At 45.2% G+C, this 25,881-nt stretch overlaps 1 protein-coding gene across 1 annotated transcript in view; it reads left to right on the top strand.

Moving 5' to 3' along the window:
• Positions 1–25,881, top strand: part of DARS2 (aspartyl-tRNA synthetase 2, mitochondrial) — a 150,852-nt gene that overhangs the window by 80,863 nt on the left and 44,108 nt on the right. Inside the window, exons 15-17 of the mRNA XM_085599911.1 lie at positions 18,140–18,202; positions 19,182–19,334; positions 20,125–20,343. Of these exons, the coding sequence (XP_085456037.1) occupies positions 18,140–18,202; positions 19,182–19,334; positions 20,125–20,343 (435 nt within the window). The remainder of the gene's footprint in view (positions 1–18,139; positions 18,203–19,181; positions 19,335–20,124; positions 20,344–25,881) is intronic.

Raw genomic sequence — 25,881 nt, 5'->3', positions numbered from 1 at the left:
TCATGCATCCTGCTTGTTCCATTTGCCAGGTTGCATATGCGGGCTATGCTTTGGCCTGTTAAGTCTCAATGGCCCCAGCACAAAGAAAACCTGCTAGATGTCATCCTGGTTTTGGAGGTGACTTCTGCACAAGATCTGCGGTGATGGCTGCTCAACTGCAGACTGACCAGCACCAGGCCCCTCTCCCTTCCCCCTCCAAGAGCTGATTGTGGAGACCGATGTGTCACTGCTGGGTTGGGGCAGACATCTGGGCGAGGAGGAGGCCACTGGCGGAAAGCCGACTCCACTTAAATCTGTTCAAGCTATTGGCGTCTGCTTGGCATTAAAGGCCTTTCTGTCATCCATCATGGGAAGGCTGGTGCAGGTTCTCGCAAATGTCACCGCCATGTGGTATTGCAACAAGCAGGGTGCAGTGGGATCCTGGGTCCTGGCAACACCTAGCGGATCATGAATGGCGGTTACATCCTGAGCTGGCACAAGATGTCTTCCGACAGTGGGGAGAGACCCTAGATGGATCTTTTGCCACTGTTGAAAACTTGCAGTGTTATGAGTTCATTGATTAAAGTTCTCAAGAACACAATCTCTAGAAGACTGATGTAGGCTAGATCGGAGCACGTGCCTCCTGTATACCTTTCTGCTGCTACCTCTCCTGAGCTCTGAAGAGGATCAGGAAGGACCAGGCCTAAGTCATCCCAGTGGCTCCGGATATGGCTAGGACAGTGTGGTAACCAGAATCTCTGGGCTTGAGCAGTTGTACTCTGATCAGGCTACTGCTGAGGGAGAATCATCTGTTGCAGCAGCTGGGCATGATTCTGTACCTGCACCTGCTCAATCTACATCTCCATGCATGGAGATTGAACAGCAGCAGTTCAAATCAAATCAAAGATAGCTTTATTCGATTTACATTAAAAATCATAAAAGCAGATAGAGTAATTACAACCAGTAAAACAGTAACAATTAATGTTTAAAAATCTATATACAATACATAGTTCGTAAATACCAAAACCCCTTGCTCCAAGGGTGCAAGAATAGAACAACAGTCATACAAACTCATGAGGATTTCAATCAAACCATGGTGGATCTGCATCTAATCACATATTTCAGGTACCTAGACACAGCGGTAATAGTCATTTCATCATATAAGGTCAATAATTTAAATAATGCTGGTCTGCATTGTCTCAGGTTCCAAAGTTTAAGGAGAGGTAGTAAATATATTTTCCGCCCCCACTCGTAAAATCTACAGAACAAAACGGAGTGAATGATTGATTGGGTGGAAGAATCATCACACGGACAAGTCGTTAATTGCGATGACCAATCATTTTGGGTAGGAAAAGTTCACATCCTGAAAAAACTTCCAGTTATCAAACGAGCTAAGAGCATTCTGCTATAACTTGTCTGATCAGGTGACAAATAAAGCGGTAGCCCAGGATTTTGCAGCAGGAATTGATGATAAACAACAGAGGCCTTTTTTCCCTCGAGGCACCAGCGTCGATCTTCCAGATGGACAAGGCAAACTTCTTTCAGAGCCTGTCTGGAGATCGAAGACATTGTCTTGGGGGAATCATAAAATTCAAGGCGTCCGATATTCTTAAAAAACTCCTGAACATAAGAGAGCCACTGGATCTTTTTAGAGCCTTCAAGTTTGATACAATCAGCAATAATCGCCCTATTAAGAGCAGTTTCTGCTGTAGTCCAGATCTTATGCCACAACAAAATAGGACTGATTTTAATTAGATCCGAAATAAAAAACAAGGCTAGTTCTTTGTGACAAACATAGGAAGAGGTGGAGCGGGGAACAGCGAGCAGGTAGCAGAGAAAACCATTTTCCTTTATTTGAATTTCATGGCAATCTGCAACCCCCCATATACCAGCTCCGTACACAGCCGTCGATACACATTTCGCCTTATATATGTCAATCAGGATGCGTACTGGCCTACCCCCTAGCTTATTTGCGAATTGCTTCAGAGCGCCAATTGCCCGTGAAAACGCTAAATTCCTAGTCGTGATCGCTGATCTCCAGGTACCCCTCTTGTTAAAAACAATTCCTAAATAGGAAATGGTATCGATTAAGCCTATCTTTGATTTCTCTAAGTGAATATTACAGGTAATATTTACCTTGTTCGAGGAGCACATAGAGTAGGTCTTTCCAATATTAATCCTAAGGCCCCTATCTCCCATGTATGCCGAGAAACTGGTTTAGGCCTTCTGGAGGCCGGTTTGTGTTCGGGCCATAATGACCGCGTCATCGGCATACAGAAAGATAGGGACACGTTCACCATCTATTTGCGGGTAGTCCACCTCTGTTTTTAATAAATGGTCTGTTACCCCATTTATATATATATTAAAAAGAAAAGGAGCCAGGATACATCCCTGGCGGACACCTTTCTCAATTGGGAATTTTGGCGTGCATTCTCCCAGTTTTCCATAGCGGACTTTAGCCCCTGCTCCTCTATATAGCTCTTTCAAAAAATTAAGAATATTAAAATCAATACCAAGATCTGCTAAGGTAGCCCACAAAATATCATGATTCAAGCAGTCGAAGGCCGAGCTGAGGTCTACAAAGGTCATAAATAAATTTCCCCTCTTTGCTGCCGAATATTTACCTATTACTAAGGCCAAGTTTAGGCCTTGTTCGACAGTGCCAAGACCTGACCTAAAGCCGTACTGGAATTTCGAAAGAGCGGTTTTCTCCTCAGCCCATAATTGGAGGCGATTTAAAAGAATTCTGCCCGCTACCTTCATTAGCGAGTCAAGGAGGGAGATTGGCCTATAGCATTTAGGATCGTTTCTGTCCCCCTTCTTAAAGATGGGGACTACAATAGCTTCCTGCCAGGTAGTTGGAAAACCCTTGATGTTACAACTGTTTAAAACGTTGGACAGGAGCGGTGCCCACAGGGCGACGTTATCCTTATAGATGTCAAGTGGAATACCGTCTGGTCCCGGTGCTTTACTATTTGAACTATCTGCCAATGCTAATTCCACCTCGTCTAAAGAGAAGACTACATTAAGGGGAAATAGGACTAATGCATCAGGTTCTGTGGTGCTCGTAACTCCCACTAATGAACTCATTAGTCCAGTACGAGTCTCTTTTTTTGTATAACTCGGTGAAATGTTTAACCCAAAGCGTTTCTTCAATGACAATCTCTACCTGGTCAGAATTTCTCTCCACAAAAAATGGGGCATTGACTGCATTCCAAAATGTAGTCGTATCTTTTAATGCACTCGCTTTTAATAGGGCTTCCCAGGCAGAGTGCTTCAGATCCTTCCTCCGTTTTTTTAAGGCATCCTTATAGGAAGCTCTGGCTACTCTAATATCTAGCTGGTTTCTTGGGTTTTTTTTTTAAGGTCTGGATCAAATGAGAATGTGCTTTGGTGCACTCTTGATTAAACCATCTCTCTATTCTACTGTGACCCCCTTTTCGTGCTGTACCAGTTAATTTGTTGCTAATATGAACTGAAATCTTGTCAAAAGCTGCAATGACCTTGGTGGGGTTAGGGTTCTCCTCTAAACAGGTCATAAAATCATTTTTCTGTTCTGCTACCAGGTTCTCTAAGAAGTTAGTCGGATTTACCTTACTCCATTTAATAACGTATCCATTGGTTCTAGCCAAGGAAATCCCATGTAAATAGATATTTTCCACCACATTGGTGGCTTTACTGCCTCTCTGCCCTATTTCAAAATTAGAGCCAATTGGATAGTGGTCACTAAGTGCAATGTGCTCTAAGTTAAACGAGAGTACACTGCGGTGATAATTGTTAGAGACCAATGTAAAGTCTATAATAGTCCGGGACCCCCGCCCACAAAAGGTGGGTTCGAAATGGATCGGAGGAACACAAAGTTCATTTACATAGCCCAGGTCCCACTCAAATAGAAAATGGTTTAGTAAATTTCCGAGTACAGAATGCTCAAAATGAGTACAGGGATCACCCCTAAGATTCACCATGCCACATATCTCCGTATCACTGTGCATACATAAATGGCAATTAAAATCCCCCGTTAAAATGATAAAGTGTTCTTTTTCGTCAGATCCCAATCCCTTACGGATACCATCATTTAATTCCTCTAAGGTCCTTTGTAAAGCGGCCTTTGGGATATTATTGTAAAAATTAATCAGGAGGATAGGGTGGTTTTCGCCTGACCTTAGGGAGAGAAGTTGATAGTATTGAGATCCCCCGTTGGGTAAGCATTTACTGGTTATATTACTTTTATTCGATATGTAGGTACATAGCCCCCCAGAACACCTCCCTCTATAGTTAGTTTGCGCTGCAAGGAAATGTGTGCGAAACCCCACCATATGTATCTCATCCTTCACCCAACATTCCTGCAGGCAAATTACTTCAAACCTATCTATAAGTTCCACAAAGATAGGGTCCCTAATTTTGTTTGAAAGGCCCGCTATGTTCCATGATAATAACCCCATCCTAGTCTTTTGGGCACGTCGTGATGATCCTATGTCTAGCGTGGTGGGATTCGAAGTATAAACTGGGCTTAATAAAGGAGCCAAAGTCATCTCATCATCCCTTATGATCTCAACAGGAGACATACTACATGCTGGACTATCTATCCTGGGCGGCTCGGTTGAGGTTTTAACTTGTAAGCTTAACCATGGGTTTTCGTTTACTATGGGGCAAAGAGGGTTGGAAGGTACTACTTGTTCCGTAAGCTTTCCCACGGGAATCGAGTCCAGTCAGTCCACCATCTCCAAACACTCATATCTATTGGTGGTCTGTATGCCTCTCCAAGGTTCTCTAAAGGCACGCTCTCCATTATAACCAAAGTTACCATTCCAAACCCCCCAATCGCTCCCCCAGTCACGTCTGCCTACTCTGCGCCAATTTCCCTCATAAGCATCATAGTCAAAACCAGGGCGCCAACTTGGGGGGTAGAAGAAAGAGAGACGTTTAGTCTGAATCCCGTCATTTCCTCCATGCAAATTCCAGGAACATATGTGATCGACTATATAGGGATCCTCAAAATTTATCACAATACAATCACCCTGGGTTGTTTTCATTTCCTTCCCTATCCAATGTACCCTACGGACCGTTAAGATCCTACTAGGGTGATTTGGGGGTAGTGGTCTGTTGATGTTTAACCAATGTATGACCTTATTTTTCAATGACCAATTCAGTTCTTCCTTGTGGTCATTTAACTCAGGGACCCCTGTCATCACTACCACATAAGGGGCTGACTCGGGTGGTAAGTTTACAATGGGTCTACCAAAGCCTCCTCCCCCAAACCGAGCTTTATTAGGAAGTGGAGGCAAAGGCCCATTTGTTTTCACTTCCTGGATGGGGTGATTGGTAGTATTCTTGGAGCTAGTTCCCTTATTGTTATCTGTAGTCGCAGAGGTCTTAGGTTTTGGCTGCGACTCAGTAGTAGGTATAATTTTAGTGTTAGCAGGGGTTCCCCCCGTGTTTTTACTCAGTGGCTTGGGAGGTTGATTTACTTTAGCGACCATTCTTTTAGATACAGTATTAGATGTTCCATTTTTAATAAGAGCTGATAATTCAAATAGCAAATTCTCTACACGGGACAATCTAACCTCCAATGGGGAAAGATGGAATTTAAATAAATTATCTATTTTGATTAAAAGTCGCCCCTCAACTTCGTCAGTATCACTGTCGGCCACAAGGATAGCAGAAGCCTCTGGGCTCATTGGCCTTACACCCCCGTTTGTCGGATTAATTTCAGGGTGTAACTGACCTGAAGGTGCTATGTGATCAGGTTCCTCTCTAATGTTATCTGACATTTTATGTGTAACACCAACTTTTTCTATATTCTTCTTTTTTTTAGTTTTTTTCTTTGGTATAGCGCCCTCCCGCCTTCCCCTGGACTGTCTTGTGACGTTACTTTCAGTAGATAGGTTCAGGCTGAGGTCCGGGGTTCTTTCCAGGGCAAGGCTTAGCTGTGAGTCAGTTAGAAACTGTGATACCGATAAGTCTACCTCGGCCGGTACGCTATAAATTTCAGCGTGCACGAGGGCTCTGTCCTTAGCCTTATCAGGAGTCTTTACGGCTGAGATAAGACCCAGGGACGATCTTCTTGCGAGGGCAAGATCCTGTGAGACTCTTCGTTCCAACTGGGTTATCTCTTGATCGATAAAGGAATTTGCCCTTGTGATAAAATTGTCTATTGGGCCTATGAGTTTCCCCCCCAACCCCCCCCCCCCCCCCCGCTGCAGTTTTGCTCCGTGTGCCTCTGGTAGACATCGTAGTAGATGGGCCCGGGGTGTGAGTAAAAATGAACACCTATAGTAGTAGATGGTGGAGAACAAGTCAAAACACTCGAACAGTAACTTACAAGTTAGAAGGGTTCAGAGGTTAGAGAAAGGGCCCAGTCCAATCTCTACCGGTCTATCGGTCACTAACGGGCACAAACGGGCCCGCCCTTGGCCCGCGCGCGTCCCACGGGCCGGGGATAAGAGTCGATCTATATTGTAGGAGCGAACACGCCCCTTTGCAAGCAACACAGGTGATAAATGACCAGCCCACTTTTTGAAGATTAGCGATGGAGGCGGGAAGAGGACCAGCTGCGGCAGGTCAGGCCGCACAGCACGCTGGTCCTCGCAGTCCCGCTACGGGCCTCTGTGTAATGTTCCGGTAGAAAGATGAAATCCTGAAAATCCTGAAATCCTGAAACCAGTAGAAAGATGGGGCAGCACTCCACCGGTTTTCAAACAGCACAAGCGGCACCTACGAAGCGTGGAGTCACACGTTCCAAGGAGACAAACCCAGGAGAAGCAGCGTCCACGGGGCTACAGCAACACGCTTTGTCAATCCTGGGGTAGTGCTGCCCTCCTACGCCTTGAGCGGCTCCCGCTATCGCCCAGTTATCACCTCTCCATTTCGCCACAGCACACCTCTGCTCCGGTACTCCGGTGCTCCTCGCCTCCTCTCACAGCAGCAGTTAACTGTAATTGATCTGCAACTTGAGGTTGTGATGTCATCCTCTCGTCAAGGTCATTCTGCAAAGTCAGTCTGTGCCGGGCGCTGAAACAAATTTAAGGCCCGCTGTGGAGTCCGCAATTCAGAGCCTTTGGAAGCTAGACTATTGTATGTTTTACTTTTCTCTAGGGCCCAGTAAAGGTCAAGCCGTGCTCACTATTAAAGTCTATTTGTCTGCCATTTCAGCCTTTTTACATTCAACTAGCCAACTGTCCTAGCTTAAATCACCTGTAGTGATACGTTTTATTGAAAGGTTGATACTTTGCCTACCAAACCATTTTAATGCCACAATGGGATCTTAATTTTGTCCTTGCTGCTCACTGTGCCTTCTGACTTTCAAAACTCTCTGTTCGAGGCATATGAGCTGCAGATCGTATACTGTGCATTAGATCGCCATCTGGTGTTGGGCTCGGATGCTTGCACCTTGTTGTTGTCTTGGAAGAAGTCTTTTGTAGTCACGAGATAGGTGACTCCTCCCTTGGACGATAGTGCGCATGGGCATCGACTCCCTCCTCAGATTGTTTTTTTTCGGTTCGAAACTTTGTTTTTCACGTTTTTGGACACGCAAACTCTCTTCAACTCTCCAGTATTGTTTTCGATTGCGCGATCTTCGAAGCGCATCTCAACAACTCGATTCCGGTCGTCGACCCGGGCCGCTGGACCTATCCACGCCGTCGAACCTACAGCTCATGGAGAGGACTCCATTCAAAAAATTCCCCCAGTGTGGAGCGAAATTCCCACACAGTGACCATCACAAGGTCTGTAATCTGTGTCTCTCGCCAGAATACGACGAGAACAATTGCCAGGCCTGCGCCTCTTTTTGATCGAAAAAGACCATCCGTGATCGCCGGGCACGACGACACATCATGGCACAGAAAGCAGCTCCGGCACCAGCGGACATCTTTGACGAAGGCCCAGATGTCACAGAGGAAGATTCCGAAGACCTGGAAATCGTTTCCTAAGCAGACGACTCAGACGACCACATCACTCCTGGTCAACGAGTGAGTACAACCACCCCTACCCCCATTCCACCTGAAAAAAAGAAGGCCCTGGTCAAGACTTTGCCTGCTGGCCCCAGTCGCGACCAAAAACAAACTTCAGAAGCCCCGCCCTTGGGCTCGGCTCCGAAGATAAAGGACACGCCTTCTGGTAGCTCGGGACCAAGCAAACCGCATATCCCTATCCCCAAGGCGCGTTCGGCACCGCAGCCAGGAGACCAACCTACTCCCAAAAAGAAATCGGCTCCGACCACTTCCACACTGAAACAAAAACCTTTGGATCCGAAACCAAACCCGTTGGAACCGAAAAAGAATTCAGTCTCCATAGCCAAGCCAAAGGACTCTAAAACACCTCCTAAGGCCTCGGAGCACAAATCTCAACCACGCTCGGACCCGAAAAAGTCAGTGCCGAAAGCGGTTATCGAGGAGGAAGAACTTTTTTGATCCGCTTCTGTCGATCCCAAACAGAGAAAACTCCATATTGACCCCAAAACAGGACATGTGGCCGCTGTGCCACACAAGAAGAGGAAGCTGGACATAACAGGCACTCCTGTGGTGCCTCTGAAGAAAAAAGACTGTGCCACTCCACCTATAAGACCCTCTTCTCCTGTTCTTCCTACTCCTGCCCTTCCTCCTATACCTCTATCACCTCCACAGCCTATAACACTTCCACCACATACACCACCACAGGATGATGATGATGTAGGGGGAGGGGGAGGCAACAATGACCCTTTCACTGACCCAGATAATGATACAGACACACCACAAGACGATTGGGACGATTATAATGACCCAATAGATCCCCTAGACCTCCCAGATCCCCAGCCATACCCAACAAAACCATCTCCCCAGAAGACAATATTGGATTTGGGCAACTTGTTAATAGAGCTGCTATTTACCATGGCGTTCACATGTATTCAGACCCTGCAGATGAGAAATTCCTCCTAGACACTTTTGAACAGTCTCAGAAATCTGTCCAAATACTACCAATGCTTAAAGGGGTCATTAAACATGCCCCAGACATATTCAAAGACCCAGTGAGAGCCAGAATTCTCAATCCGAGAATTGATAAGAAATACAAACCAGCCCCCGATGATCCGGCCTACATCAAAGGGCAGCTACCTCTAGACTCACCAGTAGTGTCTAACGCTAGAAAACGTGCCAATTCCCAAACCTCCGGTGGCGCACCACCTCCGGATAAGGAATCTAAGTTGCTAGATGCCTCTGGCAAGAGAGTTGCTGCCCAAGCAGCCAATCACTGGCGCATAGCTAACACCCAAGCATTACTTGCTAGGTATGATAGGGCTCACTATGACCAACTAGAAACCCTATTACAGCATTTACCTGATCAGTACAAGACTCAGGCGAATGACTTAATTCAGGAAGGCAAATTAATAACTAATGCCTCAATCAAGTGTGCCCATGACGCAGCAGACACAGCCTCTCGGTCCTTTAACACTAGGGTGCTACTCAGACGTCATGCCTGGCTACGTATTTCAGGTTTCAAACAGGAGGTACAAACGACCATCCTCAACCAACCGTTCAATCAGGAACAGCTTTTTGGACCGGCTGTATACACCACTCTGGAAAAAATGAAAAAGGACACGGAAACTGCTAACTCTATGGAAGCGTTAAAGTCTCTATCCACACGTGGTTCCTTTCGTCGCTCCTTTTATAGAGGAGCATCCAAAAACATGAGAACAGACGCTACCTCCTCTTCTCACAAAAACACAATACAAACATCCCCCAACAGAGGATATTTTAGAGGAGGATACAGGGGTAATAACAATAAAGGGAGAGGCCGATGTAACAATAACACTCTCACCTCCCCCGCTAATAAACAGTGACTTCCCTCCACTCCCCCCAGACCATTCCACTCCAGTCGGGGGAAGACTTTCACGGTTCCTACCTGTCTGCGATTCCATCTCAACAGACAAATGGGTAAGACAAATTATCCAGTATGGTTACTGCCTGGAACTCACAGCAACCCCGCCCAACATTCCACCCAAACAGTGTCCAATGTCCACAGAACACCTTACGCTCTTAAAACAAGAGGTTCTCTCACTGCTTCTAAAGCACACAATAGAACCAGTTCCCTTACAGCATCAAGGAACAGGGGTTTACTCACTGTATTTCCTAATACCCAAAAAGGACGGGACCCTAAGGCCAATACTCGACCTCAGCCCCCTCAATCTCTATATACACTCCGATCATTTTCATATGATCACTCTTCAACAGGTTCTTCCACTGCTACAACAAGGCGACTTCCTTGCCACACTAGATCTCAGTGACGCCTACTTCCACAATCCCATGTACCCTGCTCACAGGAAGTATCTAAGGTTCATAGTGGATGGACAACACTATCAGTTCAAAGTTCTTCCATTCGGGCTGACCACCGCACCCAGAGTGTACACAAAGTGCCTTGAGGTAGTAGCAGCACTCTTAAGAAGACAACAAATCCATGTCTTTCCATATCTCGACGACTGGCTGATAAAAGCCAACTCATTCAACCAGTGTGTTCATCACACTCATCAAACTATCCAGCTGCTACACGACTTGGGATTCACAATAAATTACCCCAAGTCCAATCTCCAGCCCTCCCACATACATCAGTATCTAGGGGCCTCAGTAGACACCTCCAAAGCTCTGGCATATCCCAGTCCAGCCAGTATACAAGCCCTAAGCAGCAAATTTCAACTGCAGCACTTCCTCCCAGCAAGGGTATTCATTCAACTCATAGGGATGATGGCCTCTTGCATCTTTATCGTACCTCATGCAAGACTTCGGATGCGCCCCTTACAGGAATGCCTAGCACGTTAGTGGAACCAGGCTCAAGGACAACTTACAGATCTGGTGTTGGTGGACAGCCGCACACATCGTTCTCTGCATTGGTGGAACACACAAAACCTGACCAAAGTGCGGCCGTTCTTCGAGCCGATTCCGCAGATAGTGCTGACACCACACGCATCACTCACCGTTTGGGGAACCCATCTCCTAAAACATACAATTCAAGGCAAATGGACCACTCAACAGAAAGTGCTCCATATCAATCACCTAGAATTACTGGCCATATATCTAGCATTAAAATCATTCCAAGTACATCTACAACACAAGACTGTCCTAGTCCGGACGGACAACATGACAGCCATGTACTACATACAGAAACAAGGAGGCACATACTCTCTGCAGCAGTCCAGCTCGCGCAAAACATTTGAAGATGGGCCATCCCACAAAATATATACCTGCTGGCAGAACATCTTCCAGGAATTCACAATTAGATTGCGGATCTGCTAAGTCGACAGACACAGCAGATACACGAATGGGAACTTCATCCCCAAGTTCTCCAACCTTTCTTTCACATGTAGGCTCAACCAAACATAGATCTGTTCGCCACACACGCAAACGCAAAATGCCCAACCTTTGCCGCCAGGTTGCCACACCCGTTGTCCAAAGGCAATGCGATATGGATGAACTGGTCAGGCAGATTTGCGTACGCTTTTCCACCACTCCCACTGATTCCCACAGTAGTACGCAAGCTCAGACAACTGTCTCTCAAAATGATCCTAGTGGCTCCCACATGGGAATGCCAACCGTGGTTCACAACACTACTGGAACTCTCAGTAGTTCCACACGAAAAACTACGCCTCTCCCCAACATTGCTGATGCAGAACCATGGAGAGATAAGGCACCCCGATCCAGTTCAACTGAATCTAGCGATCTGACTCCTGAAGTCCTAGAGTTCGGTTATCTTAACCTTCCGCCAGACTGTATGAACATCATTAAAGAAGCCAGACGCCCTACTACTAGAGCTTGCTATGCAGCAAAATGGAAAAGATTTGTCATCTACTGCAAAATAAATAAAATTGATCCACTGGATGCTTCCATCCAGGACATCATTTGCTATTTGCTACACTTACAAAGATGTAATCTAGCATATTCATCCATACGGTTACATCTAGCAGCGTTTGCTGCTTATTTACAAAACAGACAACATTTGTCATTATTTAGAGTACCTGCAGTTAAAGCCTTTATGGAGGGACTTAAAAGAATAATCCTTCCCAGACTGCCACCCTCTCCGGTGTGGAATTTAAACATTGTTCTCACCAGGCTCATGGGTCCCCCATTTGAACCTCTACGTAAATGTGAACTTCAGTTCCTCACATGGAAAGTTGCTTTCCTTGTCGCAGTTACCTCTCTCAGAAGGGTAAACGAGATCCAGGCTTTACCCATACAAGAAGCATTCTTACATATACATCACAACAAAGTGGTTCTCAGAACAAATCCACAATTCCTTCCCAAAGTCATCCCTGCTTTTCATCTTAACCAATCAGTTGAGTTACCGGTGTTTTTCCAAAACCCAGACTCTGTGGTAGCGAGAGCTCTTCATACATTAGACGTCAAAAGAGCACTACTTTATTACATTGACAGGACTAAACCCTTTCGCAAAACAAAACAACTTTTTGTAGCCTTCCCCCCACCTCATAAGGGTAACCCCATCTCTAAAGCTGGGATCGCCAGGTGGATAGTAAAATGCATTCAAATATGCTACCAAAAGGCTTAAACGTACATTAACAATTCCCCCTAGAGGGAGGGGAGGAGCCTAGCCTGCAGCCGAGATGGCCGCCTAGCTCTTCGGCTCCGCCGACCCTTTCGCCCTTCGTCGATATCCTGGCAAGAATCCTGCGCCTCCGAGCCCTACGCTTACCTGCGCCACGTCCCTGACCACGATACTTTGACTCCGGTCGAAAACGGAGCTGCCCCGGCGGAGTTGGGCCCCGGTTTCCATTCCGGCCTTCCAAGCGGTCGCAGCCGGGCCATTGTTTAGTGGGGACGGCCGGCGGCGACAACGATAGCAGCGGCCGCTGTGGAGAGGGAGGAGCCGGTACACCGGACCTGGAGCGCGGCGCTGGGATTCTCACAGCAGCCTTTTTCATGCTCGGCTGCCCAGCGCGCCCCGCTCGCAACATTGTATCCAGCTCCCGTATACTGTATCCCGGCCCAGCTGGGAGAGGGCCGGGATCGCTTCTTTGTTGCAGCCTACAGCAGCGGACGCCATCTTCCGCATCGGAAGCCCTGGTCTCGCCGGTGGGTTTCCCTGCACCACAGATTCCCCTGTCCTTGAAGCCTTTCCACGACCGGCTGCCTCCACGTTTCCTGCACCACCGGGGCCCCGCAGAGAGCTTATCACCTTCCAGATACCGATGGTTGGTGAGGGGGGCTTGCTTCCCGGGGCGCTCGATGGTTGCTTGCCTAAGATGGCGGAAGCAACAGCACCCTCCATCCTTGATCCACCGCTGGGGCTTCGCGACATCCTGGCAGCACTGGAGGACCTGTGGTTGGCCTTCCGCGACTCTGCCACTGGTTTGGAGGACCGGTTTGATCGGACTTTCTCAGCTGGCCATGATGACTCTCCAGTGCGGCATGTTAAGCCACATCTTCAGTCGACTGTCGGTGGATCACCCGAGTTGAGGTATGTGGCGGTGACGGGGGGACGTGTCCCAGTGCCCGCTGCGGTACTCCTCGGCTCTGCCCTGGAGGAGTCTGACAATCCTGCTCCCTTGGTATGGCCGGAGCTTGTGCCTCAGCCGCCGTTTTGCCCATCTCCTTTGTCCTTTGGTGCCACGTCTCTGAGCGTCCTCCTGGACTTGCTTCCTGTACATCGGCCGGCCGCTACTCTGGGATTTATGCATCGTCCTGCTCCCTGTTGTGCTAGCCACCGCATAGCAGTGGCGCATTCTGTGGTCCTTTACTATCGAGCTTCGCTCCAGTTTGACTTGTCTCTTACCCCTCGATTGCTGCAACGGACTCCATGGTGGCCCATCCCGTCCAGGTTGGCTGTACTGCAATTGGACTCTGTTGGACTGCAGATTCGAAGGGGCCAAGGCTGAGGAAGGGGGTTTTTCTTGTTGCACATTGATACGTATATGGCTGGGACTGGGACTTGTGACTGTTGGAGGTACATGTAGCAGGGTGTTAGGTCGGGGCCTGGGGTTGGGTGACCGCGGGTAACGATTTTGCTTGTATTGAATAGATCCTTGGCCCTCCTCCGATCAACCGTGACATTCTTCTTCTTTTTCTTCTCTTTCTCTTCTCCTACATTTCGGGTACTCTTTTGGGGCGACAGACACACTGCTAGGGGGGGTAGGCCGTAGCCTCTGCATGCGTGTAGGGTGGGGGGTATACTTCCTTGTTGTTTTTTTTTTTTTTCTATGGGCCTCCTTTTTCTTTCTTTCTTTTCTCTCTTTCTCTTCTCCCTTTCTACTCTTTACCTTTCGCGTTTGTTCTTTCCTTTCTTATTTCTTGGGTCGAGGGGAGGATTGGGAACTTGTGGGTAGTGCTTGGGGATCGTCATGTGATATGCTTCTTTTCTATCCTGATTTTATTGAGTGCGATTGATTACCTTACGGATAATGCTTGCTGACTCTTCTGATGATCGTTGCCCACTATAGTCCTAACTGCATTGCTCTGATTCGGATCCTTCCAGACCTGTCGCTATGGACTTATTTCAAAACTTTATAAAACTTAAACCTCATCATCCTGGCGCTCGGCGGCACAATTGTGTATAACGTAATCTGGTCTATTCGTGCTTGTACTGATATGCTGCTGAATCGTATAATTGCTTGCTGATGTGCCCTTTTTGTCGAGGCCGGCCTGAGGGTTGTAGGCCCGTATTTGTCTGCACATACTGTTAAATAAAGGTTTTCCAAAAAAAAAAAAAAAAAAAAAAAACAATTCCCCCTAGAGTGCATTCAACATGCAAACTAGGGGCTTCCATGTCATTCTTAGGGATCATTCCCTTAGATGACATATGTAAAGCAGCAACATGGTCTACACCACACACCTTCACCAAACACTATTGTGTTGACGCGCAGGCTAAGCAACAAGCTTCTGTCGGCCAGGCTGTTCTTAAAACACTTTCAAACTGCTGCAACGGATACAGGTGACCACCGCTAGGGGAGACACTGCTGTACAGTCTATGCACAGTGTACAATCTGCAGCTCATTTGCCTCGAACGGAAAATACTACTTACCAGTATGCATCTGTTCTTGGCATGTAGAGCTGCAAATCCGTACACGCCCACCCGCCTCCCCGGTACCTGTATCCGTTCCAGTATTATCTTAATTAGATACATTCACATGGACATCTCTTCTACTTCTTACTGACTCCATCATTTCCCATCATGGTGAAAAACAATCTGAGGATGGAGTCGATGCCCATGCGCTCTGTCGTCCAAGGGAGAAGTCACCTATCTCGTGACTATAAAAGACTTCTTCCAAGACAACAACAAGGTGCAAGCATCCGAGCCCAACACCAGATGGTGATCTAATGCACAGTGTACGGATCTACAGCTCTACATGCCAAGAACAGATGCATACTGGTAAGTAGCATTTTCCTTTTCATTACGATCACTTCAGCTCATTGTATGAGTGAACTACAGGCTTTCTCTGTGTAGCCACCCTATAGCATCTTTTTCCCAGACAAGCTGGTGTTAAGGACCAAGGCAGCCATTTTTTCCAAGGTCATGACTCCTTTCCAGATTGGTCAACTCATCAATTCAACATTTTTTGCTCTGCCTCACTCCGAGAAAGAGGAGGAGTGACACAATCATTTGGCCCCACAATAGAAATACGTTTCTACATCTAATGTACCTAGGAACATCAGTTAGACAGTCACCTTTTTGTGGGGCTCACTGGGACACAACAATGTAATGCCATGCAGAAAAGGACTCTGTAACGGTGGATAGTCCTCTGTATTAGTACCTGCTATGCACTGGTCAAGATGCAGCCCCTAGAAGGACATAGGGCTCATTCCACCAGAGCTAAGGTTGCTACCACTATGTTGGCATGCGGAGTGCCTGGTCTGGACATCTGCAGTGCTGCGAAGTGGCCCTCAGTGCATGCATTCATAAGGCACTACTGCCTTGACAGGGCCAAAATTAGATGTTTTAAAGGAGGCTTATATTTAGGTGCAAGGAGCGTGACAGAGCAGAAAGAGAGAGAACATCAGAGCAGCACCAGCTGTGAATGTTTAAAAGCTGGGGAGGTAAATGAGTACGAAAGAATTAGGAAGAGGGTTGAGTGTTAAAAAAGAAGTATTTCAAGGGGAGTCGAAGGTAGAAGAAAGCTGTGTTTCTTAAATTTACAACGGAAAGGATTAATTTGTATGGTGCCAGAGGCTGTGCAATGAAGGTTGGGGACCGTAGGGTTCAGTGTATGGATAGTTAGAACAGTAAGCAGGCAGTGATCAGCTAGGGGTTCAGCGATGGGTATTCAGTTTTATCAATACGAGAGTTCCCAAAAATGTTTTTGCAACTAATATGTTTCAAAAAATGATTGTGCAATTAATGTGTGACTTTATTGTTACTTGTAGTGACCCCTGACGAAGGGCTCGAGCAGCCCGAAATGCATTGGGTATTTTAATTAAAGCTGTCGTTGGATGAATTTAATGCGTCAGTACGTGTTATTGCAAAGAGGTCCGGATGGGCACATCAATGGCATTAGAAGTTTGGAAAATTGGCATGACACTGCGCTTGTGGATCAAACGGGAGTTAAAAGAGAAAAATGAGCAAGCAAATGATTACACGTCTTAAAAAATGATTAATTGGTCTAAACACAAATGAAGGATTCAAGGACTTGATCGCTGTGCCTTTGGTTGGGGCGTATGTCGCCCCAAATTGTTATTCACTACTGCCTTGACAGCCAGGCCTGATTTGAAGTTCTGCCATTTTGTCCTGTGGGACTTTTTGGTTTGAGCCACTCCACAGACCCTGTACCTTGGTGAGGTACTATTGTGGTATCTATTGTATACATGAGGAATCTGCGGTTTAGAATTCTCCAGTAGAAGAAAAAGTTACATACCCCCAGTAAGGCTCTTTCTGTGTATATTCTATCTAACCATAGATTCCTCACTGTCCTCCCATCTCTCCATTCTATGGAATGGCCTCTTTTTGCCATCTAAAAAAGGTCCCAAATTAGAGATCTGCAGACTGATACTTCCCGTGTAGGGGTGGAGCTTGTATGCAACTCCGCTTTGCACTTCTGCGGTAAAACAAAGTCAACACACAGCTGCATGGTGCCACCTAGTGGTGTGCGTGAGCACTGCTGTGAAAGTTTCCTAATCCAGTCTTGTGCCCGGAGAATAGTCTACAGGTGAGGGATCTGTGGTTAGATATTAGATAGCGTATCCACCAGAAAGATTGTTACAGAAGGTAAGTAACTTCTTCATTGCAGAGCTATAAATAAAATGTGTTGCTGTCAGGGGTGTAAATCTGCAAAGGGTGTTCTCCACAATCTTCATAAAGTTCTAAAAATATACTTGGAAGAAGATAATCTGCAGTGGCTGTTTTTTTGTGGGATACTATTCCTGCGAAAACTCTTTTAGCAGAAAACGTTTGCACAAAAAAGCAGAAGGTCTTCCGCTAAAACTCTTGTTGCCAGAATTTTCTCTTACAGTTGAAAGTCTTGTGACAGTAACCAGCCTTGCATATTTGCTGGCAAAATTATAATTTCATACACCTCTTCAAACTATTACCATACACAGTGGCGAGCAAAAGGATCAGTGCATAAAACATAGCTCGTACTGAGCCTTCTAATCTTCCATCTGGTACTTTCAGAGATCACATGCCTCTCCATCTGAGTTTTGGGGAGATGAAGCAAGAAGGCTTCCATTTGAGAGATATATTTGTTGAGTCCAGCTATTGTATGTCACTATATTGTGGTCGAAATATCAAACTACAAAAATATTGCATCCAATATAGCAACTATTATTGTATCATTCATGCAAGTTATAGATTTACTATTATTTACTCCGCATCTACTTACCGTACAATATGGTGGTAGTTGGTTGAGTAAATGCAATTTTATTTTGTCCTGGAAGCAATATAGCCCTTGCAATATAGTGAGCCGCTCGCCCCTGGACGAAAACAAAGAGCCTCTCTGTCAACATGTAAAGACTTCTGAGTTGATTAGACTTGCGGACATGTCTGGTTGAGACGGGCACTCCACCACTTCTCCTGTCCGGCTGCTAAGATGGAGCCCTTCTTCTTCCTTAGTTTCTTTGTCGTGGTGATTGTCTACCAGTTTTCATGAATTCCACTAGGACGAATAAATGGCAATCTCTCATTGCTTTCTCTCTGTGTGTCATAAAATAGCCACCATGCCCTGACGTGAATCCTTTTGTTTTGTTTTCTTCTCTAGAAACACCTGAAGGGCAAAGATATGGACACTCTGGGAGAACTGGCCAAGAGTGAATGCAATCAGGTATGGAGAGTGGAGACTCTGCCTCTCTATGGTTGGAATCAGGTTCTCTCGTCAGAGTTCATTCAGACTGCCAGCTAATCGTCTCTTATGCTGCATGGAACAAACACACATCGGAGCCCACATACATAAGCACCCTGACCCTATCTGGGAGACCTGGGATCAAGCCATATTTTCAAGACTGCCACTGACTATGTAATTGAGTTGTCAACATTGTTATTTTATGTTAATTATGGGGATATCCTGAATATCAAGCCTTCCATAGGACACTCATGCCTTGTATGCTCTCAGTGACTGGATCTCTCTACAATGGTTTATGTCCTTAAAGGCTTATAGGAGTAATTGGAAAGAAATGCACTAGGAATTGAGTTACCACATGACTCCAGGTCATTATGGCCATGTTTCTAGTTCTGGGCTTCTGGGAATTGTATGTTTGGTGCCTCTCAATTGATTCCATTTGTCTACATATCGAGATACAGTGGTTAATAAGAGGAAATGCAATGGCTGAAAATTAATTTGTATCTGCTCCTTGGCTTCTTGTAATCCTAACTTAGAACCCAAGGATAATATCCAACATAATTTAGTAATTTCCAACATAAATTAGTTCCTTCTTTTCTTGACCTCCCATCAGTCTACTGTCAACCAACTTTCTATTCCAGCGACCAAATCTGATTCTACCAACTGGTGACATTCCCTGTCACCCATGTAGTGTATAGGGTCAGCTAGATCAGTACAGTATTGAAAATGCACCTTATAATAGTAATCTTCAATTTTAGTGGGTAGTTAGAAAGTACTTCTGGGCCTTCCATCAACTTTTAGTCTTGATGCAAAGCAGGGTTCGTAGGTTCAAGAATGGTGACCTGATCTGTTACGGGCGACAATCTCGCTGCTTATAGCAATGCAAGAGACCCTGGAGAAGTTTGAGCCGGACACTGTGTGTTTCCAGTGCTTTCACATCTTTGTAATATTTATGTCTGGGCAGGAAGTATCCTGGGTAATCCTGAGGCCGGATGGCAGCTGGAAGGCTCGACTAGCCAAGCTGTGGACTGAAGATCAGAAAGTCCAACTCAGTCAGTTGACGGGCGCCAAGACCGGTGATGTCCTCCTTGTAGCTGCCGGGGAGCATGAGGCCACGGTAAGCAAGAGGCACCCCTTTTCTGTCTGAAAGAAGTGCTGTCTAAAACCTAATGTAATGTCCCGGTCACCTGCAAACTTTTCACACAGATTCTATACAGTCCCCATCTTAAACTCCTTCATATGAACAGCAATATGTACCAAAATGTCTTTGTTATTCCTACAAATACCTTATTTACAAAGTGCCCTTAATTATAGTTTTATAATGCTCTAATATGTGCAGAGCATGTCCAGACTAGTATGGGGAACCTTTAGGAGTGCTATATCCATTCTTTTGGTACAACTGAGTAAGCGCAGTAAATGATGCACATTTTGTTTGAAATGAGTGTTTCATAATGTAGTAAAACCGAGGTTATGACCTCTTGAACAATCATTGTGCTTGCTGCCTACAGAGCACATCTATTAAAAGCCTGTGGGACTCTCCTCTGTCAGCACATTGCCCTCTTGTGACAATCGATGGTGCTGCATTTTTGTAAGCGCTCTACAATGTTCTATGGTACAGCCCCACCTAGTAACAATCTATGGTATTGTATGCTTCCAACATCAGCGCTGCCCCTAGCGAATCGATGCTGATTGTGCTACACGTTTGCTGTCTCTGGCTTCAAGTCTCCATCTGCTAAGTCCCTGTGGCCATCTGTCCTTAATTTGAACATTTTGGAAAGTATGAACTTAAAAGAAAACCAATTTGGTCTATTTGCCTATACATCGGTTTTTTTACCCTGCGCAATTTACTGATTCTCTTTCCAGCTCTCATTCTCTTTTTCTCACTCTGATTCTCTCTACCCTCTCAGTGTTCTGTTTTAGGAAAATTGCGCCTGGAGTGTGCCAATCTTCTCGAATCCCGTGGATTTGCCCTGCGTGACGCGTCTTTGTACCACTTCCTCTGGGTGGTGGATTTCCCACTCTTCCTCCCTAAAGAAGATCAGACTGATGGGCTGGAATCTGCCCACCACCCTTTCACTGCTCCCCATCCTTTTGACTGCGCTCTCCTTTACTCTGACCCCAGGAAGGTACCTAAAAATACAATTTGCCTTTTTTGCTTGTTATCAAAATTATAGTTTGCATGTGATCTAGTCTTTGCAGTTTTACATCCAGAAATGTGAATATATTTACATATTTAAAACAATGAAATGTTGCATTTTTTTAAAAATTATTACAAAAACCTAGCCGGTGTGTGTGTATATATATATATAGATATATGTATATATATATTTTTTCACTGACAAAAACAAAAGTTTTTAAAGTAACGTTATAGTTAGATTAATTTGTCAGTGACAACATTAACGTTTTAAACTAAAGAAAAAACACAGAAATTCACCAGTTACAGTGCTAACTGTAACTTGCGCCCCACCATGCACTGCTTATGACCTCACTTTTACATTACTCATGACCTATTTTACAACATCATTTATGACATCACTTATGACATCTCAAATGACTTCATTGGTGACAACTTTTTTGTAGTTATATTTTTTAGATACTGCGGTACTACCTCAGTATTTCATAATAGATATATAGAAACTTATAATTATAGTACCCTAGCTATTACCACTTACATTAAGTAGCAATAGGTAGGGAAAACATATCAAACCTAATACTTACCTATATTTAAGGCTAGCACACTGGTAAAGTGGCCTTAAAACAACAGGGCTGCCTGCAATTTTGGTAAAGACAGTCATTATCCAATCAGAAAATGACTTGTCATAACTATGTACCGTGGTACTACCTCGAAACTACTGCACTAACAGATAGCATTTAAACACGTAGTGATAATAATCATAAAAATACCCTTTATAGTCACAACCACAAAAAGGATCTTCTGCACTCCATAATCTTCAATCCTGTCAAATTTCATGGAAGTCCGATTGACCTTTTTTGCCCTACGTTCGATATAAAATGTCTATGTAAAATGCATTGGAGTGCAAGTTTGTTTTGGGACTCCTCTTTCTTTCTTTGCACCCCCTTAACCTAACACCGCAAAACTTTCAATCCTCCACCAATGTAACAGGTGTAAAAGATCTGAATTTTTTTTGTGGAGATTCATCAAGCAGGTGCAAAGTTATTAAGTTGCAAAAATCAGAGGAATTCCAATCTCTGGGTAACTCTACCTATAAGTACAGAGTGGCTACCTCCACTCTGAGATATATATATATATATATATATATATATATATATATAATATATATATAATTTATAAACTATTATAATTGACTGTGCCACTGAACACTAGTTAGAAAAAAATATCTTGATTGATTTTTCTATAGGCCACTCTAGCTTGCAGAATCCTCTAGTACACCTGATGGTTGTAAATATTAATATAGTTAAGGAAGACACTCCGAAATTGCCTCCACGACCTATAAATAAACTTGGCCACACCATTTAGTACTGGATGGTGCTCAGTGGATCTGTGATTTAGCAAAGCATTTCTTGTGCGTCTAATATACTGTAGATCAGTTAGGTACCTTTACCGTTGGACCATAAGAGTTGCATGTAGATGACACAGACATGGAGGAGGAGCATTGAAAGCGACCTTCGAGTGATGCTAACGGTAGCCCCCATTCCAAGTTCCAAACTCTGAACTACATAGGGTGTGATACAGCCAGCTTGTCTGCCTGCAGGGCTTTCCTTCAAAACCAACCATAGCCATGGACCTTCAACAGGCAGCGAGTAATGTAATTTTATCTGCTTCCATTGGTTCTTTTTCGCTTGGTCGAAACAACTCTGTCGTTATTTGCCAAAACGTTCTGAGATGAGCGAGGCCAAGCAAAAAGAAAATCTTACTTGGGTGACTGCAGGCGCGTTTGTTGCTCATTCTAGATTGAGAATTTCCTGGAGTAGGGAATTGGACGACAGAGCTTTAGTATTGCTCAGAGTTTATCCTAAATATCTGGGCAGGGCTTCCAGTTGCTCCTCTATTTAAGTACCTAAGTCAGCGCTGAGAGAGATCGTTGAGTTGCTCTCAATTATTTTAGTCAGAGATTAGTATTAGTAAATAAGGTTACGTTGAAACAGGTACGCCTCTGATTAACCAGTGCCAATAGGGTTCGATAAACTTCTAAGTGTGAAAGACTCAAATGGCCACTCGACTTGCTCTTGGATTGGTTCTGTTTGTTTACTGTGCACCCAAGTGCTGACACAGGTGCGTTTTCTCTATTTTCATTGAAAGTGTACCTCACAGTAACATCAGCTCATTTACAGGCAGCCCGACAGACACGAATGATGCCAAATGCCATGCAAAGGGTTAAATTAGCTTGTTGCTACTACAATTAAAGCTGTGTGTTTCTCTTCTTTCCTTGTCCACAAAAATGATGGTCCCTGTAGTGTGGGAGGAGCCTTAGATCTGCTCAAAGCGGACTGTTGTGTACAGCAGGCTTGATGTAGTTTACACAGCGAAAGTGAATTACATACAACATCTACCAATATAATTTCAGTATGAAATGTTGTTTTTTAATTTACAAAGATAGAGTGGTAGAATCTTTTGGCAAGCCGCGCATACGTAAAAATGATAATATTGACTTATGTAGTGCACATCACAATGATCCCTCGGTGTATAGTAACTGGTTATTTTTACTCAACTTAGTGGTGCTCATTTTATCAAACTCTGAAAGATGAACGACTGAGGAAGCGTTTCAAACCTGTGGTGTGCAGGTTCCCTACAGACCTGCAGCATGCGATCATACTGACTAAGTTACATTAACACCATATGTAGACCCCTCCCCTTACTTCATGGCCAGGCATCTCTTCTTCACTCGATTGTTTGGAGTATCATCCTTGCATTCAGCTGGCTTTGTTTTTTGTGGGGTGCTGAACATCAGCTAGTAGCAGCTTCTTTTTTAACAACAAAATGTTATTGTTAAAAGCCAAGATATGCCTGGCAAGGCCAAATGCCTTAAAAGGAGAATATACATAGTAATCATAATGATGTCAACATTTTGTAGCCATAATGTGTAGAAGAGAATCATATACATGACAACATATTACTTTTACAATTAACTGAGGCGTCACATGCCTATTATGTGATACAAAGCATGTAAGGTCAGCCCTGAAGTGAATAAACCCTGTCACAGACTTTGCATATCCCCTCAGTGAGTAGCAGCTTCTAAGTACTGTAGTATAAAGAAAGGTTCCTCTGAGATCACCAGGAACAGGGAGCACTGTAGGGAAGGTCAGAAAGAGAATGAGGGAAAATAACATGGTCAGGATAGTCTTGAAGGAGGTCAGTTGATGGTTTACTCCCAGAATTAACATTTTTTTGAAGTGTTTCTTTTAGACAATTTCAAATATGTGGTTACCATGGTTTGACTTTGGTCCACTAGCAAGTGTGGTTACTTGTTCTCATGGGTCACAATAATTGAAATTAGTGGATCCTGTATCATTTGTATTTCGGCCCGGTTTTCCAAAATGCACACTTGAGTAATACCTTAATTTCTAGTCTGATTGCTATTGGTAGCTGGCGGAAATGCACAGTGATGTGTTTTCACTTCTTGACTCGAGAAGTGAGCAGCTTAGTTTTGAAGAAGTTGTGGTTTGTCTATATATTTGTTGGGAAGATCCTTTAGAATGGCATTGTATGTGGCTGATGTTGACATTTTGATGGCCTCAACTACATATCTGTTCAGAAGTACGTAAGTGTATAACTTCTTTGGCTTTGTTTACTTGGAAGTCACTAGTTTTAATAGCTTGGTAAACTTTAGGACTAAATGAGAACTTTGTGACCGATGGGATCCTGATTTAAATCTGAGCTTTTTTGGTCGCCTGGCCCTTCGTGCCCTACGGGTTCAGCAGGATGACCCACTGCATCCATGCTGTCTGGCTCGCTCTCGAAAGCCAGTAGGGCCCCATGTTGGATCCGGAGCAGAGCCACTGGCGAGACCAAGGCCTTCTTTGGCACCTGCTCCAATGTTAACGCCCCACGGCGGCACCTTCTCTATCCCCATCAACATTCCTGCCTCCAAAATGGAGACGGACAGGTGTCTTCCAGGTTCAACTGGTACCATGCTCTTTGAATCGTAGTCAGTGCCTTTGACAGGCCTGGAGAGGGAGACAAATGGTAGGGGTCTGACGACCCTTAAGGATACCAGCATCTCCTAGATGAGAATGAGGACAACTAATATGAGAAACTGGCGGAGGCAAGTAGGTTATACACCTCACCTGGCACTTGCTTGGTCTCTCCTCTTACCGTGGCTATGGGGGAAAGAGCCTCTTTTGCTATGGTGGTGCGTCGGGCAGCTTAGGTCTTGGACCCTCAGCTACCCTCAGTGGCAGTCAAGACAAAAGTCTTGCCAAAGGTGCTCCAGCTGGAAGTCGCCCCTCCCAAGCCTTTACACACCTTTAATGAAGCTCTTACTGATGTTCTACTCAGGGCCTGTGCATAGGACAATTGCCCGCCACCATTGCCCTGCTCCTGGGGACCCCAGTTTCCTTACCCAGCACCCCACACCAGAGAGCTTGTTCATCCAAACCTCCACCTCTAGATTCAACCCTGGTGCATTCTCTACCACTCTGCTAGATGGGGAATCCAAGAGGCTAGATACCGTTGGCAAGAAAATGTTTTCTTCCCCCAGCCTTGCACTGCAGTCAGTGATTATTGCATGCCTTTTGTGCCAATATTCTCATACAATCTGGGATTCGGTTGTGCGAGTGCTGCTTATGGTCTCGGAAGAAGTCCGAGTCAAACTCTCCCAAACTGACACGACTGTCTCGCTGGGTAGAGAGATTTCATGGTCGGTGGCCCAGCAGCACCATTCCTGGCTATGAAGCACTGGCTTTTCAAGGGATGTCCAAGCCTCACTTATGGACATGACCTTTGATGGCTCTCGTCTTTTTGGACAGAAGGCGGACTCAGCGTTTGAGCACTTTAAGGACAGGATAAGGGAGGCTCTGCACCTCTGGAAATGGCTGGAATGATAGGACATATCCCTGGTAGTTCAAAACCTCTCTGAACACCAGGGTGGACTAACTCAGCTGAAGATACCTAGAGGATTGCAAATGGCATCTCCATCCGGAGGTGGTGCAAGTTCTCTTTCAGCAGTAGGGTGAGACTTGGTTCTATCTGCTCATCACTGCAGAGAACGCGAAATGTCAGCATATTTGCACGCTGGAGTTTTCAAGGCGACTCTCACTCGAAGACCCTTTTTGTCTCGAGTGGAGCTCCGGTCTTCTGGATGCCTTGCTGCCTATACTACTCCTGCCCAGAGTTCTCAACAAGATCAGGAACGACCAGACCCAAGTTATTTTTTTGACTCCAGATTGGGCACAGAGTGTCTGGTATTCTAAACATGCGCAACAGTCCCCAGATCTGGCTGCCTCTTCGAGAAGAACTTCTGTTGCAGCAACAGGTACGGGTTCTGCACCCGACCCTGCACACCCTTCACCTTTATGTGTGGAGGTTGAGTTGCAAAGTGTGGTGTGGTGTGGTGGAGAAGGAGACAGCGAGACAGGGAGTGATTTGATGTAGTGCTTTATTCGTGAGTTCAAATACTATAGGACGATGTCCTAGAACAACAGAAAGTTGGAGCTTTGATTAGGCCGTCTTCACTCTCTTTCTT

Source organism: Triturus cristatus, chromosome 4_2 (genome assembly GCF_964204655.1).
Source record: "Triturus cristatus chromosome 4_2, aTriCri1.1, whole genome shotgun sequence".
Taxonomy (NCBI): domain Eukaryota; kingdom Metazoa; phylum Chordata; class Amphibia; order Caudata; family Salamandridae; genus Triturus; species Triturus cristatus.
This window is presented reverse-complemented; position numbering and strand designations above follow the sequence as displayed.